General features: G+C 35.7%; 1 protein-coding gene across 2 annotated transcripts in view; it reads left to right on the top strand.

Annotated features, from left to right (window-relative positions):
• The window catches only part of LOC136035566 (ubiquitin-conjugating enzyme E2 R2-like), a 35,656-nt gene extending 14,285 nt beyond the window's left edge, over window positions 1-21,371 (top strand). For both annotated transcript variants that reach the window (XM_065717439.1, XM_065717438.1), the window contains exons 3-5: window positions 1,196-1,282; window positions 4,464-4,690; window positions 20,072-21,371. In XM_065717439.1, the coding sequence (XP_065573511.1) occupies window positions 1,196-1,282; window positions 4,464-4,690; window positions 20,072-20,279 (522 nt within the window). In that variant the 3' untranslated portion in view covers window positions 20,280-21,371. The remainder of the gene's footprint in view (window positions 1-1,195; window positions 1,283-4,463; window positions 4,691-20,071) is intronic.
• Window positions 21,372-21,714: the final 343 nt, after the last annotated feature.

The following is a 21,714-nucleotide window of genomic DNA, read 5'->3' as shown; positions in this document are numbered from 1 at the left end:
AACAAATGGCCATCTCAAAATTTCTATCAGATGCATTCCGGGAAAATACAAGGTTGGGGGGGGGTATCCACACCCCGATCACTCTGAATCTTGAAACGACCACTAGAACATCTGATTTCCAATCAAATGGGCCCATTCCGGAGATTTTACGATCACCTTTTCTATGTACCTTATATGCCCCCCAGGGTATAACTTACCTTGCCCTGAGGGCTCTGGTAGAAGGGAGACTCACCCTCAAAGATGTAATTGCCGGACCTCTCAACAACGTTGAACAAAATGGCTATCTCAAATTTTGATTGGATGTGTTTAGGAAAATGGTGGGCATGGAAGGAGGGTTAGTTGCCCTCCATTTAATTTTGACTATGAAAAAGGGCACTGGCCCTTTCAGTTTCCAATCGAATGAGCTCCTTTCGAAGTTTCTACGACAACAAATGGTCATCTCAAAACTTCTATCAGATACATTTTGGGAAAATACAATATGTATGGGGGGATATCCACCCTCCGATCACTCTGAATCTTAAAAGGGATACTAGAACTTCTGATTAGCAACCCAATGAGCCCCCTCTGACATTAATGCGATCACCCTTTCTATATATACTCTAAATGCCTCCAGGGCATAACTTACAACCCTTGCCCTGAGTTCTGTGGGGGGGGGGGTCATCCTCGAAGACATAATTTCCGGATTTATTCAACTAAATTGAACAATATGGCTATCTCAAAAGTTTTATTGAACATGTTTGGGGAAATGGTGGGCGTGCGAGGGGGGCTAGTTGCCCACCAATTTCTTTTGACTATTAAAATGGGCGCTAGCACTTTCTATTTCCAATCGAATGAGTCCTTTTTGAAGTTTCTACGACAACTCCTTCGATACGAAGTGCCCTGGTCTAAACAAAAAAAAAAAAAAAAAAAAAAAAAAAAAAAAAAAAAAAAAAAAAAACCTATGCTACCTATGATATGCTTTTCTCTTAGTTTTATTTACTCCCCAATGTTTTTCTTTGAGTATTAAGTCGACTAATATTAATTTTTGTATGTTATTTTAATTTTTTTATAGGTATTTATTTTATTTGTATTTTTGTCTTATTTTATATCTTATATTTTAATTTTATCTATAAAATTGTTATTTTCATTTTTATATTAACTCCTAACAATTTTTTTAGATAATATAAAAAAACTATAATTTTTTGTTTTGTTTTAGGTGGTGGTAAAGTTCCCAGCAGACTACCCCTATTCTCCGCCACATGTAAGATTTGTTACTAAATTGTGGCATCCCAATGTTTATGAAGTAAGTACCCGTTTTCATGTCATTCTTTATTGTTGAAGTAGAAAATATGTAGGTAATCACCCCTATTTGGATTTTGTTTATTTCCAATTAATTTGTCTTCATTCCTTCCCTTTTTCCTCATTTCGAGTCATTGAGTCTTGAATCATTTTAGTCTTGCCAGGCAAGAGTCAAAATACATTTACTTCAAGCATTGATGCTACGGTCATGTAAATTTCCTTCTCTTCATTTAGTAAAATGATGTGCAACCCTTTTTCTACCTTTTTTCTTTTTTCAACCCTTTTTTCACAACCCTTTTTCTGGCTTTACAAGCATCTGGCCTCATATGTCGCTTAAAAAAATTCAAAGAAATGCTATTATAATTTATGGTAATAGTAAGAGGTACCTGGAAAAATATGGGGAATGTAAGCAGGATGGGTGTGCGAAAGCACAAAGTGACTGACCCCCTACCTCCCCCCCCCCCCCAATTGGACTTCCTGGCTGAAGGGCCACGCAGCGAAGATAACACACCGCTGGTTTGGACCTTAAGGGTCTAGTGCCGTCATACTTACTTTTTTTTTAAGATTTAACTTTTATCGTTTGGGCTCTAAAATTCAGTTCTACACCTTTTTTTCTCAAAATGTTTGTTACATAGACACCATTCCATAGAAAGAAAAAAAGAACAATATCAAGATTACCAGCCTGAAATCAAAATAGTCGAATGGCGTAATACATGCAAAAACGAGGTGGCATCAAGATAATGAGCCAGTCTGCTTGTTTCCTATGGCAGGAATGTCGTTTAGGATAGGTGAAGGGGGAATTAGGCTCTTACTAATCAAGGCTTTTTGACTCCTCCTCCCCCGAAATGTAAAAAAAAATATATATTCCAAAGCTTAAACATTCATGAAAACATGCTTGAGTAAAAATGCTTTCACTTGTCTTGCCATCCTTTGCTATTCCAGAAAGACTATAGACCCTTTAACCCCCTCCCCTGCCTTCCCTCACGAGCTGATAAAGATTTTCTTTGCTTATAAAAACTAGCTGTTTGTTTATGGGTTTTGAAGCAGATAGATGGGTAGGAAACCCTCTCCCAAGGAGAATTGAAGGACCCCTTCTGTCTAAAGACTCTGGAAAAAAACGTTAATAACCTTGCAGAGATATACGGAAGGAGGGGAGCTCGGACCTCTATCGGAAATCGTAAATTATGCTGGATTTCTGAGTGCTTCCTATTCAAATAATCAAATGAAATTTGTCTTTTTGATAGCCTCCCCCTCCTGAAAAATTTCCATGTACGTGCTTGCGAGCTTGGATGTAAGAACATTGTCCTCTAAAATGTCATTTGCTCCATCTCCTTCTTGCTTTAAAGTTGTAGGTCTATCTGTGTTAATTTCAATTAATTAAATTAATGTGCATTGTTTGTTTCTTCCTCAAATCGTTTCTGTCATTGAACCAGAGTTTCGAAACTGGCCTTACGTATCCCGGGTCTCTAACCAAGTCTCTTGGCCATTGTGATTTAATTTATAATTTCTATTTATAAATTTTTCGGATTTTAACTTTTGTTTTTCATCGTACAAAGAATGTGTCAAGTGTTTTTTCATAAGACGGCGATATTTATTCTTGAGGGATATGAAAAAGAAACAGCTAACGGTTACTTCTATAAAGTAACCCTTAAAATAATTTATCAATTTTTTTCAGTCTTCTTTAAATTGTCCCTTAACAGATTTTTAAATCTGTACTTTATTCGCTATTATTGTTGGATTTAAATCCACATAAGGGCCATTTTTCGCCTATTTCTACCTATTTTTAGTTCAATATACTGGACAGAAAGTAAGTGAAAATAAATCGTGAAAGTGACTGTTTAGTTTCTGCACAATCTATTTAAGTGTTTGCGCCACTATTTACTGTTTCGTGTTAGCATTATTATATAGTGTTTAGTGTTTCCACAACTATTTAGTTTTAGTTTTTTCCACCTATATTTCGTTTTTGAGCAATCAGAATGATACAGGAATCGTTGAAAAGTTCTTAGATATCTAGAAGTATATATTTTTATAATTAAGTTCTATAAAATTTTGTCATTGTTCACATAAGTGTGCCCCTCAAAGAGTGGTGGGGACCGGAGTTAACAACAGGTATATTCTTGCACTCCAGTTTTGTCTCTTGGATCCTTTGTACCAGTGTTTGGGTGATTCTCCCATTCATTTTCCGGTGATTCTACTAACATTCAGTTGTTGTTAGTAGTATTCATAAAGGCATTCAGGGTGGGAAGCCACCCTGCATGCCTTTATGAATACGGATTATAGCACATCCGGATTATAATCCGAGATGACAAGCACTTCCGGGATTATAATTTTTCTTTTTCACTGTAAATTTGGTATAGAACAGTTTCGTTAATTATGCGTTGAACCTCTTACTTTAATTTTGCATTGAACCAAATTTCAAATTTAAAAATAATATCGTTATTATATACGTATTGTGTATTTGGAGGGGGCAAATAACTAACAAGTACAAAAATTGTACTAATGCGTGTGCAATACTACTAACAATAACTGAATATTCCAGCAAAAGAGATATCAGTATCTTTTTAAAGACTGGTAGTTATGATTTTTAAAAGTTAAAATATTATGATTTGACACACTTTTAAAAAAAATGGAGAAGGGAGGAGAAATTGGACATATTAGAGGTAGGCCTACAACTCCCATACACACACACACATGCGTGTACAATTGTACTAATGCGTGTGCAATACTACTAACAATAACTGAATATTCCAGCAAAAGAGATATCAGTATCTTTTTAAAGACTGGTAGTTATGATTTTTACAAGTTAAAATATTATGATTTGACACAATTTAAAAAAAATGTAGAATGGAGGAGAAATTGGACATGTTAGAGGTAGGCCTACAACTCCCATACACACACATGCGTGTGCAATTTGGGGAGTGTTTTCGTAAGATTTTTCTTGCGATTTCTTCTTTGTTTGTCATAATCTTTATCTGATCTCTCAAAATTTGAAATGTATCCTGAATCCCACCTGCGCAAAGAAACTCGTCCAAATAACCTTGCTCCTATAGTTCTTCTTTTTTTTCAAACTGACAAAAAATAAGTGTTATTTTATATGCGTTCCGTAAATTTTTAACTAAATTTGCTCTAAAAAATTCCTTCTATAACAACTATTTTTGTAACAGTCTTGTCAAATTAAATTTTAGAACGGTGACTTGTGTATATCAATCCTACATCCTCCAGTGGATGACCCACAGAGTGGTGAATTGCCTTGTGAGCGATGGAATCCCACCCAAAACGTTCGGACAGTTCTGCTAAGCGTCATCTCTTTACTGAACGAGCCTAACTGTTCATCTCCTGCCAATGTAGATGCCTCTGTAATGTACAGGAAGTGGAAAGAGTCAAAGGATAAAGAATATGAAAACATTATAAAGTGAGTTCACCTTCTTTATCAAGTTATTTTTTATATTATTTTAAATTTAGTTGGCTTTCTTTTTTTTCTTGAGAGGAAGATATGGATGATGATCAGGGTCGCCACCCCCAGTGACGTATCACTATTCCTAGTGATTTGCTTAAACAAAAAAAAATCACTAAAGTTACACATAAATCACAAGATTACTGAAGAAAAGGTGTCCCCTCTTCAACGACCCGCTCTTTACGCTAAGTTTGACTCTTTGTCACAACTCAACTTTTTAAAACAATACAAACTTTAGCGTAAAGAGCGGGGCGTTGAGGAGGGGGCATCCCCTTTCACATAGGGAATAATTTCTGTTTGTTTTCACTTTTAATATAGCTCCCTACTTTCAGTTTAAAAAACTTGTTTTTTTATTTAATTTCTGAAAGTTTTTGAATTAATGCATGTTTTGGTTTTGGCTCACTGCACATGAATAACTAAAACGAAATTTGTATTTTTTTTTTTTTTTTTTTTTTTTTTTTTTTTTTTTTTTTTTTTTTTTTTTTTTTTTTTTTTTGGTTAAATGACTTTCTCATAGTTTTCATCGGACGACTTTGATAAAAAAAAAATGGTGGGCTAGTTGCCCTCCAATTTCTGGTTACTTAAAAAGGCGACTAGAACTTCTTATTTTTTACGAACGTTTTTACTAGTAATAAATATACGTAACTTACGAATTAACTTGCGTAACAAACTTTTATGTTTGTATATTTTTATTACGCATATGAGGGGGTTCGCCCCCTTGTCAACACCTCGCTCTTTCCAATAAAGCTTGAATTTTGTCCCAATTCTTTAAGGTTGACCCTGAATCACAAAGACCGTAGAATAAATAGTTGAAATTACTAAAAATACTTTAGCTTAAAGAGCGAGGTATTGAGGAGGAAACGAAACCCCTTATATACGTAATAATTTCTGTTCGTTTTGAAATTTAGTGGTCTTTCTTACTTCCAGTTGAATTTTTTTTAATTTATTTTCTCATTTAAAAAAAAAAAAATAATGTTAGAAAATCCTGCGCCCCCTTCATGGAAATTCTCTTCCCTCGTGATAAATTCCTCCATGAAAATATCCTCCAGCGTAACCCCTTTCCCCAACCCATCCCCCCCAACGCGAAAAAGTCCCCCTGAAAACGTCTGTACATTTCCCAATAGCTATTACTATATATTAAGAATGGTAAAAGTTTGTAAATTGCAGCCCCTCCCCCGGGGGATTAAGTCGTCCACAAATACATAGTTATTAGGTTTTTCGACTTTTCCGAACAAAATGGCTATCTCAAAATTTTGATCCGATGACTTTGGAAAAAAATGAGCATGGGCGGGGTCCTAGGCGCCCTCAAATTTTTTTGGTCACTTAAAAAGGGCATTAGAACTATTAATTTCCGTTGAAATGAGCCCTCTCGCGACATTCTAGGACCACTGGGTCGATACGATCACCCCTGGGAACAGTAAACAAACAAATGAACACGCATCCGTGATCTATCCTCTGGCTAAAAATACAAAATTCTACATTTTTGTAGATATGAGATTAGGATTCTCTGATACGCTGAATCTGATGGTGTGATTTTCGTTAAGATTCTATGACTTTTAGGGAGGTTTCCCCCTATTTTCTAAAATAAGACAAATTTTCTCAGGTTTTTAACTTTTGATGGGTAAGACTAAACTTGATGAAACGTATATATTTAAAATCAGCATAAAATACGATTCTTTTGAAGGCATCTTGAGAAGGGAACATGCTAATAAAAAAAGAAATTCTTATTTAATAATATCCAGAGAATTGTAGTTAACACTTTTTGAATCTGCTAACCCCTCTCCTTCCCCCTGGTGTGCAAATATACAGCCCATATTATGTATTTCCAAATATGTGTTGTTTTTTTCCATCAGTTTCATCAGCGTTTATTCAATTTACGGGCATTAAGTTGAAACAAGAGTGACGCAATGACGTATAGTGTGAGTTGTATATTTTCTCTATTTTTTGTTGTATATTTTGGGGTAAAGCATGATGGAAGCGCCTTAAAAATGTGTTAGTTACAATTTTTCTGCATATTCTGAAGTAAGAATTGTTTTCTTAACATGTTTCCTTCACGAGAACAACCTTGCATCAATATCAAAGTGTGGCTTTTCTATCCAGATCAGATTTTGAATGAGTCTAGTTAACTATGGAGCCAAATTAAGGTTGCTAATGAAATAAGAGGATATGTTTTCTTTCAGATTGTTTAAAAATAATTTAGGATTTAAGCTAATCGATGAGGTGCCCAACGTAATTATATACAGATGGAATGGTTCGAACCATTAGTGGTGGTTCTGGTCTCTCTTGTGCACGAGGCAAAATCTTGATTAGTGCCCTCCCCCTCCCTGTCTCCCAAAAATTTTCAGGCCAAGTTTTAACAAAATTTTCATTTATTTACATCAGAATAAATTTACTTTCAGTCTCCTTGCTTTTCAATGAATGGTGACTATTTGCTTATCAAACAGTGCGTGATTACGAATTTTGTGGTTTTTGCAAATTTAAATAACAATAACATAGGTTTTTTGCAAATTTAAATGTCTAACGCCAAACGTAACCGAAACTTTTAAAAACAAAATTTTTATAACAATAGTTACATCAAAAGAATTGTATTTTAATGCTGATTTTAAATATATCCGCCATCTGCGGACTAGGGCGATGATGGTGAATTCAAAGTATAATATTAAGCACATTTTCAGACATTGATTCTGCTTTGTGCAAAAATATACAAATATAAAATAAATAAAAACATGTAAAAAAAAAACTCCACAAAACACTACCTGTAAAAACACTAGAAAACATACATTGCTGAGCTGGAGACTGATTGGACCCCCCTCCCAGCAATTATTAAGCTCATTCCAGACCGAGACGCCGTCTGTAATCTACACATGCGTCTTGATCTGAAGTAAGGTAATGGCCGTTTGTTATTGCTCTCACACCGTCCGCGTGCACATAGACTTTATCCGATATGGCTGACATGGCATTTTCTCGACTTTAAATGTATAATTTTTAAAATTTAAAGAGCGAATGGCCATGACACTCGCTCTTGGAACTAAGTTATTTTCTTCACAGTTCCTATAAACACTCATATCGAAATTTTCCTTTACATAGTGTTAAGGCACCCCTTTCCAGACTTCTTTGATACACAGTACACTTTCGGACCTGCAACCTCACGATTAGATATCAAGTCTTTCTCCATCTCGAATTTTAAAAATAATGACTCAGTTGGGTCCTGGCGCTTCACTAGCTCCGGGAAATGGACTCGTCCTAGTTGGTGTAGTTCATTCGAGAGCTAATGTGCATACCATTTCCAAATCATCTAATAAGTTCTCTGTTTTAGCTTTTAACAATAATAAATCAGTATCACCATAATAAATTTGAACTTGTCCCTCCCTCGGCCATTGGAGCTTACACACATCGTAATAAGATTCCAAAATGAGTTTTTTTGAAAATTCTAATATGACACTGCCAGTTGCAATGTTTTATCTAATGCTAGGTTTCTGTTTTCCTATGTAAAGGGACCATATTGGAGGCTCTGATCGTGAACGATGTGAAGTTAGGGTGTACAATGGTTCGAGCACAGTTTTTGGGTCGGTTGTAACGTCACAACGACTCCTATTGCGCACACTTTCGTGTATCTGACCGAAGGCTGAATTTAAAATGAGTTTAAAGATTTCTCAACCATCGTTTTGCCTCAAAATCGTTTACTGACAAAGGTGTCAATAAACGTCTTCATATATGGCTTTTGATCGAATCGGAGGGCTCTATGAATCTTTGTAGCCTTGAAATCGTTGGCCAGCATCCACCGCAGAAGAACGTGATGTACAACAATATTTTGTTTTGAATGAAGGTCGACTTTATGCTTTTGAAGGTGTCCTGTGCAATTACCCATCCTCTACCAAAGATAAATTATAGGGACTCGGTGAATCCTTAGGCCCTGGTCTATTTACACGCGGGAAACCCAAGTGATTTACCGAGTCATGAAGTTCCACTGGTATTTTACCATTACTTTTGAAGAACCATCCTTGTGAACCATTCTTCTCAACAGTGGATATGTCGGGGAAGCTTGGAGCACAAGGTTTGTCCAGCGATTTGTAATTCCCACACGGCAAAGAGAAGTGAGACATTGTCGACGAATAAAGGGAGTTCTTATCCAGGAAAACCGCGTTCTATTTTTCACTGGTGCGCTGTCCAATGGGGTTGGTCTCCAGGATACCATCTCCATGGAAAACATACCGTCCCCGCATGGATCTCTCTACAAATAAGTGCTGATTCTCGTCAGTGATCGAACCCAGTTTTTCATCGGTGATTTAGAGAATTGAATCCATTACCAGATGAAGATTTGAAAAATAATATCCCTACTTCCTTGTAAATGTTATCCTTGTTTTTACAGACAATATCCAACAACGTCAATACATTACTTGCCAGGTGTCTTTTACAATAATCCTTCCCCTTGTACACCCTTCCATGCCCCAAACGTTTTTAGCAAATTCATAATCGGCAGTGATACATTGACGATCATGAAGTGAATCATAAAACGCTTCGATTGTTGGCAATTTTTCCTCAGGTAGCCTTGAGGTGGAGTTTTAGTACTAATACGGGTATATACCTTTACACGTTAAGAAATCATACATTTCGTCATCTGGAAACTGCTGTTTAAGAGGAGGAAGCTATTAAAATAATCGTATTTCTGTTCTTGATTGAGTTAACTTGATTTGGGGGAAAAACCATAAGAATCTAAAAACAGATTTTATTCAAGTACGAATTATTATTTTCATTTGTTATCCAATTGAATTCCAAGAGCAGCAACTTCTCAGATGATTTGGGTATGAAGTTATAAGAAAAAGAACCATTTACCCATGTACCATCTACAACTTCATCTTTCTGCAAACGTACCATCGCTGGTAATATAAATTTTAAATCATAGTTGGTATTGTGTATGTAAACCGGTAGAAAATGTTCTGCCTGACATTTAAATCACAAGATTTATTTGCTACTCCCCAAAAGCTATCCCTCCCAATTAAATAGGATTAGTGAAGTAAACATGGTTGCGGACTGCCATATCCCCACTACCCTAAACAATTTGTTCTCGTAAGCCAACACATATCTTTATTTTCAATTACCAACGCATCTTTTGGTGATAGCCATTGGATAATTTGTATTGCACAGCTGAGAAAATGACTTATTAGCTGTTTTAACAAGTGCAGCCATAGCTGCACCTACACAATATTCCACACCCAATATTTCAAATACTTCTACTGATTACATTGTATTACTCGAGTCTCTTTGCCTATGAGTAAAAAGGCCCCAATGGTTTCATGTTCTTTAACACGATTCGAGCCTGATGGATCGCACACACCCGTGAGTTTGGCCTCGACATCTAATGCCACCTTATCGCTCTGCAGGAGCTAAGTCTGAAAATTCTGAAAATTCTCTGCAAGATGGCATTGTCACCCGAAACCGTCCCCACGGACTGGTATCCGTGACGCTTGCAGTGCCTCAGGTGAAGTTTCAATTTGGTTCGGAATCTAGAGAGACACATTGGGCAATAATAGCATTCAGCTCCTGTCCCTTTCTATCCTTATTTAAAACCTAACTAATACTAGGAATTGGAAAGAAAATTCCATTTGCATTAGGCTCACTGGCAGACTCGTAAATAAGCCATACTCAGTTTTCACTGATTCAATTGACTTACTGGATATAAAAGCCCTTTTTCATCTTCAAGTTGTCCCTCTTCATACTCTGTATCGTACTTTAACATTAAAACCCAATCTTTAATTGTTCGTTAGCCTTTTCAAAAATGTCTATCCCCTGAAGTGTTATAGTATATTGCCCTTCAAACAATTGAAATCTATCTTAGGAAACTCTGCCCTCTCCTCATCCCCATTAACTGCCAAATCGTCCAAATTTGTCTTAGTAGCATCATTTCCGTGGGTTTATGGCCTGCGACAAGGACTGAATACTTGAAACTCTCTTGGAGTTTTGTAGACCTTGACAACCCTCTAAATCCGCATTATGTTTTCTTTAATTCTTCTCCCTCTCGCCTCTTAAAACGGATTCTGTTTCAAATTTGTGACATTAGCATCTAAATTTTCAATAAATAAAACAACTGATCTGCTCCCATTTTCATTATGATTCTCTACCCTATTAAAAAAAACTACCCACCCAATCTGAATAAAACTCTCTCAAATTATGCAAGTCTGGATGGAGCGTCCCCATTTTCGTTTGTAGGTAATGTGAGTACATATCACCCGTCTTTTCATTAAAAAAATTTTTTGGCAAGAGATGCCTTCACGCTATCCCGACCGCCTGCCTCCCAAAGGCTTTTTCGAAAAGTGTCCGAATCTTGACGACATAAGAGTGTGCCATATCTACTGGATCCATATGGATACTACCACTCGTAAGAGTATTGTATATGTCTCCAAACCTAGCTCTAAGAAAATAAATATTGCGCTAAGTGGTATCGGCATGGTTAAAATCAGGCAATTTAGGGGGTGAGTCGGCACAATTTTGTTCTAATTCCCCCATATCTTTCGAAAGGACGGGCGCCTGTTCTTCTAGCACCCTCTCGACCTTCTTAGGCAGTACCTGCGCTGAGAGTTTGCCTAAAAATTCTGCATTGAGCCTGAGATCCCTGACGAAGCTATCTACGTCAAAAGTGAGGAAAGTATACTAATTGAGCTCAACCCAAACCATAATTCCCCTCAGCTTATTTTTCCACTTCGGCCGTACACAGATTTTAGCGGAATTCCGATGGTAATGCTGGTATGTGAACCTAGAAAATAATAAGAGGTTGTTAGCTGGTTGAAACACTTTTGATTTCATTCTTTGGAAGAATTTATATTCGCCTGAAACAGAATTGCACACTTAAAGGTGGACCCTTCGGATCCATTGAGACCACACTACCAACTAATGGTTTATTGATCATAAATGGAGCTCCAAAGTGACCTTTCAGATTTACTGACACCTCACTACCAGTTGGAAATTTAATGGGCATACATAGGCCTCCAAAGTGACCCTTTGGGTCCATTGCCTCCACACTATCAGTTATAAATTTAATGACCAGAAATTACCACATAAATATTGGTAAGTGGTCTCTTTACGTTTCAGCTACTACTAATGTTCTAAAGAGTCTTAAAAAATTTACTAATGGGGTATTGAAATTCATTGGTGCTACTCCAAGGAGGTCGGTGAATAAATCCTCTATAATCTGATTTGAATACTTTCCGGGTGCGGCCTGGAAAAAAATTACTCTCTTGATGCATTTATGATTTTAAAATGTGAAAAAATGTCAATCTAGGGGCCAGAGGCCGGTTATTGTGCTGAAAAGGAATATTAATCTTAGACCCAGTATTTTCATTCTTAGAGAGAATAGTAAAACGCATTTCATCACTATTATGTATTATTTTTAGAAGCTTGAAGATCTTAGTTATTTTCTCTTTTATTAACCTGAAAGGAATGTCTTATATTTATCTATTTTCCTGGGGTCTCCCCTCGAAACTATAGTTAGGGTCCCTGATATTTTTCTTATTATGAAGTTGAAAAAAATAAATCCATTATTAATCTTGGGATTTGAATGCTCAAATCTTCTCGTAGAGACAACAGTAAAACGCTCTTCAACAGTGCAATGCATTGTTTTTGAAGCTTGAAGATCTAAGTTATTTCCTATTTTATTAACCTGAAAGGAATGTCATATGTTTAGCTTTTTCCTTTAGGACCGGCAAGAGCAACATTGACAGGCTCCCCTTTTCTAAACCCTAAAATAATGCGTTATTAATCTGAGGAGCAGTTGCGCTTCAAACCCTTCAGAACTAACAGGCCCAGGCTCTCCCCTCTGCTCGTTATTAATCTGAAAAGATTTTGTTATTTTAGCTATTTCTTGAAGGAGCGGCAAAAGCCTAATTATTTTTCCTTTATTAACCCTGAAAAGAATGATGTATTTTTAGGACAAATTTATACCATTAAACCCCTCTCTTAGAGGCATCGAACAAGGACTCTCTCATTGTCCTAGTATCTCAGGTTCTTGCCTTGTGCTAGATCCTAATATGAAAGTATTAGTTGGAATAGGAATATACATTAGCTAGAAAAAAGCGGTAAGTTTTTCGAGAAATATTAATAAATTTATGCGTACATTAAGGTCAACAGCTCCATCTTGTTTAGGAGTAGAAGACCCAAAATCTTCGATATGGGGCTGGGGGAGCATAGAAGGCTCGACAGCCTCACGTGCATGGGGCTTGGGGGGCCGAAGGGGCAGTATCACCCCCTTGCATGGGGGGTCCAGCAGCTTTACTGTCATGGGGCCCAGGTCTTTAAGGCCAGGCGATTTTATCTTCTTGAATGTGGAGCACATTTTGGGTAGCATTCTCCTCTTGTAATGGGAATAGTTCTTAGGCGCTAGGCATAATCCTCGCCCCCTTTTTTGGGAGAGTATTGGTCAGGGTTTTCCTTAAAAAGAAATTAAATTTAGTTTTCTATGACGTGAAAAACTACATCTTATTTTCAAGATCTCCCCCGCTTAAATTTAACTCGGCCCTATTGCACCCCTCACACATCTTGAGGGTGTCCCAAACAAATTTCGTAGTGATATGGGACTATTGATGGCAAATGATGTGTAAACCACTTTCTTCTAGGAGGAATTTCAACTCTCTTAACCTTAATAAGGCAGAAAAATTTGTATTGGTAAATATCACTGACCACAATTAAATTTTTGGGTTTTTATTCTTGCTATAAAATAGTAAAGGAAATCTATTCTTCACACATGTTTTGCACTTTTTCCATATAACTTGAACCTATTTTCAACCTGCTCCCCCCCCCCCACTTAAACTTACGCCTTCTATATCGATGTTAGAAAATCCTTCATATTCAACTTAACCTGTCATGCAAGTATTTAAGCTTGGAAGGAGTTTTCATGAGAATAAAAAAATGCTTTGAAAAATTGGCCATTATTCGCTCGTTTCGGAATCTTAGTTTTTTAAGTTTCAGGCCAAGAATTTGACATTCAGGCCAAAATCTAGAATACAAAGTTATGCGCTTATTTCTTTAATGGGTGATAAAGTAGACTTGATATGCGCCTCAAAATACTTTCTCAGGACAAGCATATAGACCTCTTCTCATTTTCCAAACCCCTTTCTACAAGATATCAAAAAATTCATAGTTACATCTAGGGGAGGAGGGGGCTCTCAAATAATTTGATGTTATTGTCGAAAAAGATGCTTCTTATCTATTTTTAGTATAATGAAGGAATATTGTCTGCGTGCCCTCATTTAATCCCTAAATAATATTAAATTAAAAAAACAAGTTTTTTAAATGAAAGTAAGGAGCGACATTAAAACTTAAAACGACCAGAAATTACTTCGTATATGAAAGAGGCTGCTTCCTCATCAACGCCCCGCTCTTTACGCTGAAATTACTAAAAATACTTTAGCATAAAGAGCAAGGTATTTATCTCCTCCTAAATACCTCACTCTTTATGCTAAAGTATTTTTAGAACCCCTCATATGCGTAATAATCTCTGTTCGTTTTAAGTTTCAATGCTACTTCTTCCTTTCATTTGAAAAAACGTTTTCATGTTTATTTTTCAATGTTTTCTTATAGTAATGCTAGAGAATACTGCGCCCTTGTCATTGAATTTTTCTTCCCCCATGACAGATTCCTCCAAGGAAAGATCCTCCAACATAGCCCTCTCTCCTCAGCCACATCCCAAAACAAAATAAAATCCCCCTGAAAACGTCGGTACACTTCCCAATAACCATTACTAACAGAACTTACTCTGTATATGAAATGGGTTGTCCCCTCCGCAGTCCCTCGCTCTTTACGCTAAAGTTTGACTCTTTGCCACAATTCTACTTTTTAAAACAATTAAAAACTTTAGCGTAAAGAGCGAGGGACTGCGGAGGGGACAACCCATTTCATATACGGAGTAATTTCTGTTCGTTTTAAGTTTTAATGTCGCTCCTTACTTTCAGTTAAAAAAACTAGTTTTTTTATTTAATTTCTGAACGTTTTTGAATTAATGCATGTTTGATTTTGACTCTCCGCACATAAATCATTGAAATGAAATTAGTATATTAATTTTTTTTTTTGGCTAAATGGCTTTCTCTTAGTTTTGATCAGACGATTTTGAGAAATAAGGGGTGGGGAAGGAGGCCTAGCTGCCCTCCAATTTTTCGGTTACTTAAAAAGGCTACTAAAACTTTTAATATGCAACGAACGTTTTTATTAGTAAAAAATATACGTAACTTAAGAATTAACTTACATAACAAACTTTTATATTCTTATATTTTTATTATGTGTACGAGGGAGTTTGTACCCTCGTTAATACCTCGCTCTTTACACTAAATCGTAAGTTTTGTGCCAATTCTTTAAGAATGACCCCTGAATCAAAAAGGCCGTAGAATAAATAGTTGAAATCGCTAAAAATATTTTAGCATAAAGAGCGAGGTATTTATCTCCTCCTAAATACCTCGCTCTTTATGCTAAAGTATTTTTAGAACCCCTCATATGCGTAATAATCTCTGTTCGTTTTAAATTTCAATGCTATTCCTTACTTTCATTTGAAAAAACTTTTTCATATTTTTTTTTTCATTGTTTTTTTTATAGTAATGCTAGAAAATCCTGCGCCCTTTTCATTGAATTTTTCTTCCCCCATGACATATTCCTCAAAGGAAAGATCCTCCCACAAAGCCCTCTCCCATCAACCCCACCCCAAACCAAAAAATCCCCATGAAAACGTCTGTACACTTCCCAATTACCATTACTATATGTAAACACTGGTCAAAGTTTGTAACTTGCAGCCCCTCCCTCAGGGATTGTGGGGGAGTAAGTCATTCCCAAAGACATAGTTATTATGGTTTTCGACTATGCTGAACAAAATGGCTATCTTAAAATTTTAATCTGTTGACTTTTGGAAAAAAATGAGCATGGGAGGGGGCCTATTTGCCCTCCAATTTTTTGGTCACTTAAAAAGGGCACTAGAACTTTTCATTTCCGTTAGAATGAGCCCTCTCGCGACATTCTAGGACCACTTGGTCGATAAGATGACCCCTGAGAAAAAAAAACAAAAAAAAAACAAACAAACAAATAAATTTGTCTTCTGTGATTTGTCTTCTGGCCAAAAATACAAAATTCCACATTTTTTAGATAGGAGCTTGAAATTTTTGCTATAGAGTTCTCTGATATACCGAATGCGATAGTGTGATTTTCGTTAAGATTCTATGACTTTTAGGGGATGTTTCCCCCCTTTTTCCAAAATAGGGCAAATTTTCTCAGGCTCGTAACTTTTGATGACAAAGACTAAATTAATTGAAACTTATATATTTAGAATCAACGTAAAAATTCGATTCTTTTGATGTATCTTTTAGCATCAAAATTCCGTTTTTTAGAGTTTCGTTTACTATTGAGCCGGGTCGCCCCTTACTACAGTTCCTTACCACGAACTGTTTGAAAAGGAAATAATTCGGTATTTCGGGGCTTCTGACATTATTACTCCTTTGCGGAAGTTAGGCTCAAAATTGAAAAAAGATTATATTTTTTCTCTGGGCCCCTTCCACCTCTTAGTTCGTTTATTTTCCCGTTAGTTTTCACCTGAAAAAAATCCCCCTGAAAACGTCTGTACACTTCCCAATAACCATTATTATATCTAAACACTGGTTGAAGTTTGTAACTTGCAACCCCTCCCCCAGGGACTGTGGGGGAGTAAGTCATCCCCAAAAACATAGTTATTATGATTTTCGACTATGCTAAACAAAATGGCTATCTCCAAATTTTGATCCGTTGACTTTGGGAAAAAAATTAGCGTGGGAGGGGGCCTAGATGCCCTCCAATTTTTTTGGTCACTTAAAAAGGGCACTAGAATTTTTCATTTCCGTTAGAATGAGCCCTCTTGTGACATTCTAGGACCACTTGGTCGATACGATGACCCCTGGAAAAAAAAAAAAAAAAACACGCACCCGTGATTTGTCTTCTGGCAAAAAATACAAAATTCCACATTTTTGTAGATAGGAGCTTGAAACTTCTACAGTAGGGTTCTCTGATACGCTGAATCTGATGGTGTCATTTTCGTTAAGATCCTACGACTTTTAAGGGGTGTTTTCCCCTATTTTCCTAAATAAGGCAAATTTTCTCAGGCTCGTAACTTAATGAAACTTATATATTTAAAATCAGCATTAAAATGCGATTCTTTTGATGTAGCTATTGATATCAAAATTCAATTTTTTAGAGTTTTGGTTACTATTGAGCCGGATCGCTCCTTACTACAGTTCGTTACCACGAACTGTTTGAAAACGAACAGAAATTACTCCGTATATGAAAGAGGCTTTTCCCTCTCAACGCCCCGCTCTTTACGCTAAAGTTTGACTCTTTCTCTTAACTCTACATTTTAAAACAGTAAAAAACTTTAGCGTAAATTTTTTTACGAATCTTTTTATAAGTAAAAGGTAATCGTAACTTATAAGTTAGCTTACGTAAAGAACTTTTGTATTCTTATGTTTTTATTACATATATGAGGGGGTTCGCCCCCTCGTCAGTACCTCGCTCTTTACACTCAAGCTTAAATTTTGTCCCAATTCATTAAGAATGACCCCTGAATCATAAAAGCCGCAGAATAAATAGTTGAAATTACTAAAAATACTTTGGCGTAAAGAGCGAGGTATTAGGAGGAGGTGAGCCCCTCATATGGGTAATAATTTCTGTTCGTTTTAAGTTTTAATGCTGCTGCTTACTTCCAGCTGAAAAAAAAAATTTTCATTGTTTTTTTAAGTAATACTAGTAAATCCTGCGCTCCCTTCATGGAAATTTTCTTCCCCCATGACAAATTCCTCGATGGAAAGTTCCCCCAACATATCTCCCTCTTCTCAACCCCTGCCTCCAACCAAAAATTCCTCCTGAAAACGCCTGTACACTTCCCAATAACCATTGCTATATGTAAGGACTGGTCAAAGTTTTGAACCTGTATCCCCTCCCCCCACGGGGACTGTGGGGGAGTAAGTCGTCCCCAAAGACATAGTTATAAGGTTTTTCGACTACGCTGAATAAAATGGCTATCTCAGAATTTTGATCCGTTGACTTTGGAAAAATAATTAGCGTAGGAGGGGGCCTAGGTGCCCTCCAATTTTCGGTCACTTAAAAAGGGCACTAGAACTTTTCATTTCCGTTAGAATGAGCCCTCTCGCAACATTCTAGGACAACTGGGTCGATACGATCACCCCTGGGGAAAAAAACAACAAAAAAACAAATAAATATGCATCCGTGATCTGCCTTCTGGCAAAAAATATAAAATTCCACATTTTTGTACATAGGAGCTTGAAACTTGTACAGTAGGGTTCTCCGATACGCTGAATCTGATGATGTGATTTTACACACATCAGAATATAAACCTCCTCTTCCAGTGAAGTGTTTTGGACGATAAATATCACAATTTTTCAATCCCTACACCTATATTTTCCTATTCTCGAACTTCAGAATATGTTGGCTCAATCCTGCTTTATTCTTGGACTAATGAAAGAAAGGCTGAGATGGCTAGTACTTTTTCTGGGGAAGAAGAATGACAGATTGCACAAGATCGGCCTTCGACTATCTAGGGCCAAACACAAAGCAGGTTTTCCCCGAACGGAGATGGGTTGGGAAGATGTCGTAGGGAAAGATTTAAGAGAACTGGAAACTTAATGGGAGGTTGTAAGGAGGGTGGCTTTGAATAGATGGGGGAGCGTTGGTAGCTGTGTTGGCCGCAGATGTCTTGGTTCTGCAGTGAGTGGTTTGTAGTAGTAGTAGTAGTAGTAGTTTGTTGAAAAAAACGAATTAGTATCATTGGGTATTAGCAGAATAATAGCTTTTTGTTTTCTAGACATTTATCAATGAATTTATCATTGTTTTTGCAGGCAAGCAATGTTGTAATATTTTGCGTCATCCCAATATCTTCTCACAATTTTTGTACACATCTTCATTAATTGAAACACAATTCTTAATTTCAAACATATACAAAGTAGAAACAATAGGGAAAATCTTTTCAAGACAGTGGAAGATTCCAGTGTCTTGAAAAGATTTTCCCTATTGTTTCTACTTTGTATTTGTTTGTTATGGAAAGGCAGTGTGGTCTTCGTTGCTATTTTTTTTTATTCTTAATTTCTTGCTCTCTTACTCTCTCTCTCTTGTTTTTGTAAATGTATCAAAAATACCGTCTCCTATCTTTCCCAACTGAATTTGTGATATTCTGAATTAATGCCCTTTTATTCTCTATAAGTTAGTAATGCGTTTAGTATTTTGTAGCACCCGAGCTTCGCACGGACCCTGGCAACTTGCCAACAGCACGCTTATTGGCATAATTATCAGGTTATCCTTTAGTTTTAAGTCATGAGGTCGCAAATCAGCAATTTTAGTTGAATTAAGAAATTCTTGGGTGAATTCATTTCTTCTTTCCTGTATATCCTTCCTGAGAATCACTTATTTTAAAGGATTTCTATTATCCCAGAATTCGTAATGATTGTATTGTTGCTTTTCTTCTAACCGCAGATTTCATTTACGATTCGATGTGATTCTCGCTGTCGCTTCTCTTTTAACAGCAGCTGTCGTTGTCCATCGTTTTAGCTGCAGATGCCCTTATCCATAATTTTTTTTGTGATTTTTTGTGATGCTTATTATTACATGTCTCCTAACGACTGATATTATTTTTCTTCATTTTCTTTTATTATTTACCTCAGACCTTTTTCTATGTTTTTTCTTTAGCTCTTCGAATTATCTTTTAATCACAGATTGTGATGTGCAACATTATCGGTCACAATTCAATATTATTCTTGTTGTTGCCTCTTCCATGCCTTTTACCTTAGCTGTTTGGAGTCATTCATGATCTTCTATAATTTCGCATGCGTCACAGATACCAAAAATGATTCCATCCTTGGGAAAAAATTATGTAACTTACTTTTTAAATTGCGATATCCGAAGAATATGAAGATAGATTTTCAATATATGAAGATCGATGAATACGACGTCATTTATATGATTTTGTCCAAAACTATGGCTATAACCAAAGTTTTTCGAACTCATGACCTATCTAGATCGTATTTTCAGCCAGAAAATCTTAATAGTCCGCTTATTTTAAAAATGAGCTGTTCTCAAGAAAATTATATAAATACATGCATACACAATTGCTCGCTTAAAGAGAGTAGATATATTACTCCACATTGGCCTAATGACTTTTAATGGGAAATAAAATTCATTCTCTTTAATATATTTCTTTCTCATTTGTTTTCTCTATATCATATTTCTCTATAATATATTTTATTAAGACATATTACGTATCTTATTTAATATAGTTTCTCTTTAATATTTTTCCTGCATAATAAAGCATATAAAAGTATTAATTGTGTTTAGAAAGCAAGTTGAACAATCAATAGCTGAGGCAGTAAAAGATGGTGTTAAAGTTCCAACAACCAGAGAAGAATATTGCATTAAGACGAAAAAACCAGAGACTGTGCCCGAATGTGCCGATCTTGATTTCTTTGATGATGACTATGATGATGATGTCGATGAATATGATGACGATATTGATGATAATGATGATAGTGGAAACGAAGTGTGAAAGCGTTATGTATTAGGATGGATTGCAGTAGTTTTTTTATGAATATTTTTTCAAATATGAATGACAGTCGTTTGCAGTATTTCTCTTTTTTATTTCTTCTATTTACTCGTTATTTGTGCTTAATTTTTCTTGGGTTGTTTTCTCTTGGTTTACAAAAAAAGTGATCGTTATATCTTTATGAAAAGATCATTAAAAGAATATCTGTTAAGGAATTTCCAATTGCACTAGAATAAATTTTATTAACTTTACTAATTTATGTTAAGAATGTGCAGATTGTTTAATCAGGTCTTCGGATTTGTAAAACAACATCTGTTGACCCCCCAAGTCAGATTCTTCATTTTCATGCTTAGATCATTTATTTAAATAAACTCAAGATAAATAATAAAAGCCAGAAGTATGCAAAGCTGTTTTTAAGACTTTGCCAGGAATTGAATTAAAGCGTTTCATCGAATTAATTATTTGATTTTATAATTTCTAATATACATTACATATTTCAGTAGGACATAGATAATATCTATCCATAAATAATAACATCAAAATTTGTAAATTGTCATAAATTCCTAATGAATATGTAAAAGAAGCACACTCACTTATCATGGTTATGTTTTTACAAATTGGGTACGTTTTTTTTCGGTGGGGGGGGGCGGACCCGGTACCTCGCCCTCCTGGATACGGCCTTGCATAAAAATATTTTTCATTATTATTATTATTATTGTTTTTACAGTTTCTAGTTTATATTACAGATTACAGTAGGGCATAATTAATATTTCTTTATTAAGTAATCCTACGAAATTTCTAATTTCTAACGAATATCTAAAAGAAGTGGAACTATTTTTAGCTTGTTTAACTACTGTTTAATTTCTTTTCTAGTCGAAGTAGGAACATTTCTAATATTTCTTACAAGCAATTTTCTTTGGCTTTTTGTAATCGCTCGAGTTTCAACCTGGCTTTGGAGTCGGGAATCTCGATACAGACGAAGATGCGGTTCTTAATATCTGTTGTATTTCCATCTTTGTGGCTTTTGTTCTTGATGTCATTTTTATAAAATCAGATAGTAAGGATTGAGCTATTAATAAATACGTTTTTTTTTTATGCTTTAACTTAAGTCAGGAATTTGATAAGCAATTGTGGTTCGACTCCGAGAACTGTCGTCAAGTTGATAGTATCTCATTGAAGCAAATTCTAACAACAAAGGACGCATACAACCAAAGGGAACAAGCAAGAGTAAGAACTCAAATCAAAGAATCCATTTACATATACATTTATATGTAACCAATTATATATATATATATATATATATATATATATATATATATACTAACTTAAATCCAAAAATACATCTGATGTACTCAAATTTTATATATTTATTATTCTATTAAGATAAAACTAATTGTATGTCTGCAACTGCTGGCAGTTAATTCTTCATACAAATAGG

The sequence above is a fragment of the Artemia franciscana genome, chromosome 14, assembly GCF_032884065.1.
Source record: "Artemia franciscana chromosome 14, ASM3288406v1, whole genome shotgun sequence".
In the NCBI taxonomy this organism is placed as follows: Eukaryota; Metazoa; Arthropoda; class Branchiopoda; order Anostraca; family Artemiidae; genus Artemia; species Artemia franciscana.
Note: the sequence above shows the minus strand (reverse complement) of the source record. Positions and strands in the feature narration are given on the sequence as shown.